At 37.5% G+C, this 3,061-nt stretch overlaps 1 protein-coding gene across 1 annotated transcript in view; it reads left to right on the top strand.

Annotated features, from left to right (window-relative positions):
* The window catches only part of LOC102678580 (LIM and SH3 domain protein Lasp), a 24,334-nt gene that overhangs the window by 6,767 nt on the left and 14,506 nt on the right, over positions 1-3,061 (top strand). The window contains exon 2 of the mRNA XM_006614846.2: positions 1,457-1,551. Coding sequence (XP_006614909.1) covers positions 1,457-1,551 — 95 coding nt within the window. The remainder of the gene's footprint in view (positions 1-1,456; positions 1,552-3,061) is intronic.

Below are 3,061 nucleotides of genomic sequence, written 5' to 3'. Positions count from 1 at the left end.
TCTTTCTTTTTTTTTTTTTTTTCGTTTTTTATTATGTGAACACTTCTCATTATTATGGATGAATAATAATCGTGTATTTTTACGTCTGTAAATAAATCCGATCGACGCTACTTGATTAGAAACCAGGAAAGATCGTTTTACGCGTTAATTACCGTAATGATTATTTTCGAAAGGTTCATCAATTTTGCTTCGCCATTTTACGACGTTTTGCAAATAATTGCACAAGTGTTGGGTGAAACTGGCTCGTAAAAGAAATAGATGGGAATTACTCTTTTTTTACGGTGATTACAAAATAGCTAATAAAGGATAAAAATTTTCTTTTTGAAAGATTTCATTTTGATTGTATCAATTTAGATACGTTTTACATGTATTGTTTACTTTTAATTTCATCTCTCTCTCTCTCTCTCTCTTTCTGTCTGCCAAACATAGCGAATCCAAATCAATTCGAAAAATAAAAAATTTCACTTCGCGCGATTATTAATCATTTATCTATTCCATTCGCAAAATAAACAGATCGTATGAAATGATCGTGTTAAAAGTTATTTCAATTACTTGTTTACTTAATTCGAGAAAGTTTCGAATCGAATAGTTGATCGTGTGTCGGGCAACGATACTCGAGGAGAATAAAGAAAGAGCGTTCCACAAGAGACAAGGCGGTTCGCGAGGAATAATTATAACCCTTTGTTGACCGCGATCAAAGTTGACTCACATGCTCGTGAGTCATTTCTCTCTTTCCGGGTGTAGGCCTTCCCGCGATGGCCGTTCTACACCGAGATCCACGACCTTATTCGACATCTGACATCACCAGTAGCCTTGCCAATTATCGACCAGCAACTATCGCGGCCTTCGGTTATCTCTGGGTCAGCTGTAAGAAACGTTCGATCGATCGATCGATATCTGCAAAATTCAATTCTAATTCGATAGTGTCACGAGAATAAATCTCTTCGATTTCTTTCTCTTTTTCTTTTCTTTTTTCTAAATTGTTCTCTTCGAATCGATCGCATCCTCGAGAAGGATAATTATTATCTTTCAATTTTTCCACTCGGATAATCGATTGATCTTATCGAATCGCATCAAAGGATCGTACATCTCACGCTTTTGTCTATCTATTAGAAAATGAATAGTTGGGTCAGAGTGCACGGTTGTGTTGTCGGCACGTGATAAATCTTCACGTCCGAAAGACAATGTTGGGAGGCTGCGTATATACGCTATCCTTAGATGCTACCGATGAGTAACAATGAAACAAAGGCATTGCCACGATTAAAGGCCTTTTGTTTCCCGGGGAAATCGCGATTTAATGTTTCTTTCCTGGGCGTGGGTGAAATACGCAAACGAGACAACGCTTCCACAAAAATGTACAAAAATCTTTTTTCTGCAAGAATCGTATCGTTTCGATAATATATATATATATTTGTAAAAAACAAAATGCTATAATTCCAAAATGTAATTGTTCCAGATATGGCACAAACAGTGCTTCAAGTGTCAGGGCTGCGGCATGATCCTGAACATGCGGACGTACAAGGGTTTCAACAAACAGCCATACTGCGAGGCGTAAGTAGAATCGTTTTATCTCTTGACACTGTGATCTCCTATACTTTGTAAATAGATTAACGACTTGTTTATTCAATCCCCCTTATCTAATTAATCTTCCTCCGAAAGCCTCCTTAGATACCAAATATAATACTGGTTTAAAATTATAATTAAAAAAAAGAAAGAAAACTTTTCTACAATTTCAATTCTATGAATCATCTCTTCGCACAATTCAATAATCCTATTTAATGATTCGATATCGTTAAGATTCTTATTTATTGCAATAATTGCGACATACCCTTCTTCGCATTGATTTGATCGATGCGTGTATTTTTTTTCTGATTATAGATATCGATATAAAAGGGATATAACGATATCATAGAAAATTAATCAAAAGAAAAAAAAATATATATTTTACTCGAATCTTTATTCAATGTCGCATTACGTGCACGATTCTGAATACGAGAATGGCTGGATCCAATCTGTGTCACCGTCTAAATCGATTGATTTAATTTACAATCTCGTTATATCTCTTCCATTTGACTTAAAAATATATATATTAAATTAATTCAGTTTGCCAATTACGTGATCAAATTTTTTTTCCAACGATATTACGATTACGTATAGAAACGCGTGTCTATCGTATCTAGTCGCGATATCAAAACGCAATTCACTTTTATCCGCGCCAAGTCATGGATCACGCGCAACATCTTCACCGATTGCAACAAACAATGAATACGTGAAACGCGTGTTTAGAGGCGCGTGATTGGCTGGCAGAGATTCGCCGAGGGAACGGCCGTTTTAAACGCGGCGAAAGCGAGCGGTCCTGCGGCCGGGATAACCTGCCTTCGTGCCTTTCGAACGGATCCTCCTTTTATCGTCGCTCCTTTCAGCTGGCCGCGTCCTTGCCGCGTCCAACGCCGCCATTACGCTTCGGCTAACGCTCACAGTTCCTAATAAAAATCCGAGTGAAAGGATCCGAAAGTGTATCGCGGAGCTGCCGAACCTCGGCTACCCTCGGATCTCTGTCCCCTTCCCTCCTTCCTGCTCCTTCGTTCTCCGACTCGGCGATAAGGATCGCTCGTCCAATCGACTTGTTCGACAATTTTTAAATATGAAAAATATGAATGTGAAATATTTCGAAATTTTATTCGATCCGAAACTTGGAATTTTGAAGTGAAATTTGAAAGGAAATTGCGATATTGAAATATAAGTAATATGTTGTCGTGGTTGGAAGAATGGATTGTGGAAAATTGTTTGACATTCGCGGATACGTTTGTTCCTTTCTTCTTTCTCTGTTTTATTTTCTGATCACGATAACGCAAGATCTGTCTTCGCTCGTATCGCTAACACGAAGTACGCACGCGTGATTAAAGTGAAAATAGCGTGGAAGGTAATACGGTTTGATAACACGTTGATATCGTTGAACGGAATATTAATAAGCACAATACGATTTTATTTTATTTATTGATTAACGAGTCATCTTATCGCGATACGTAACAAGGTACTTATTCAGAGAATGTAGTTATCA

Source organism: Apis dorsata, unplaced genomic scaffold, assembly GCF_000469605.1.
Source record: "Apis dorsata unplaced genomic scaffold, Apis dorsata 1.3 scaffold_199, whole genome shotgun sequence".
Taxonomy (NCBI): Eukaryota; Metazoa; Arthropoda; class Insecta; order Hymenoptera; family Apidae; genus Apis; species Apis dorsata.
Note: the sequence above shows the minus strand (reverse complement) of the source record. Positions and strands in the feature narration are given on the sequence as shown.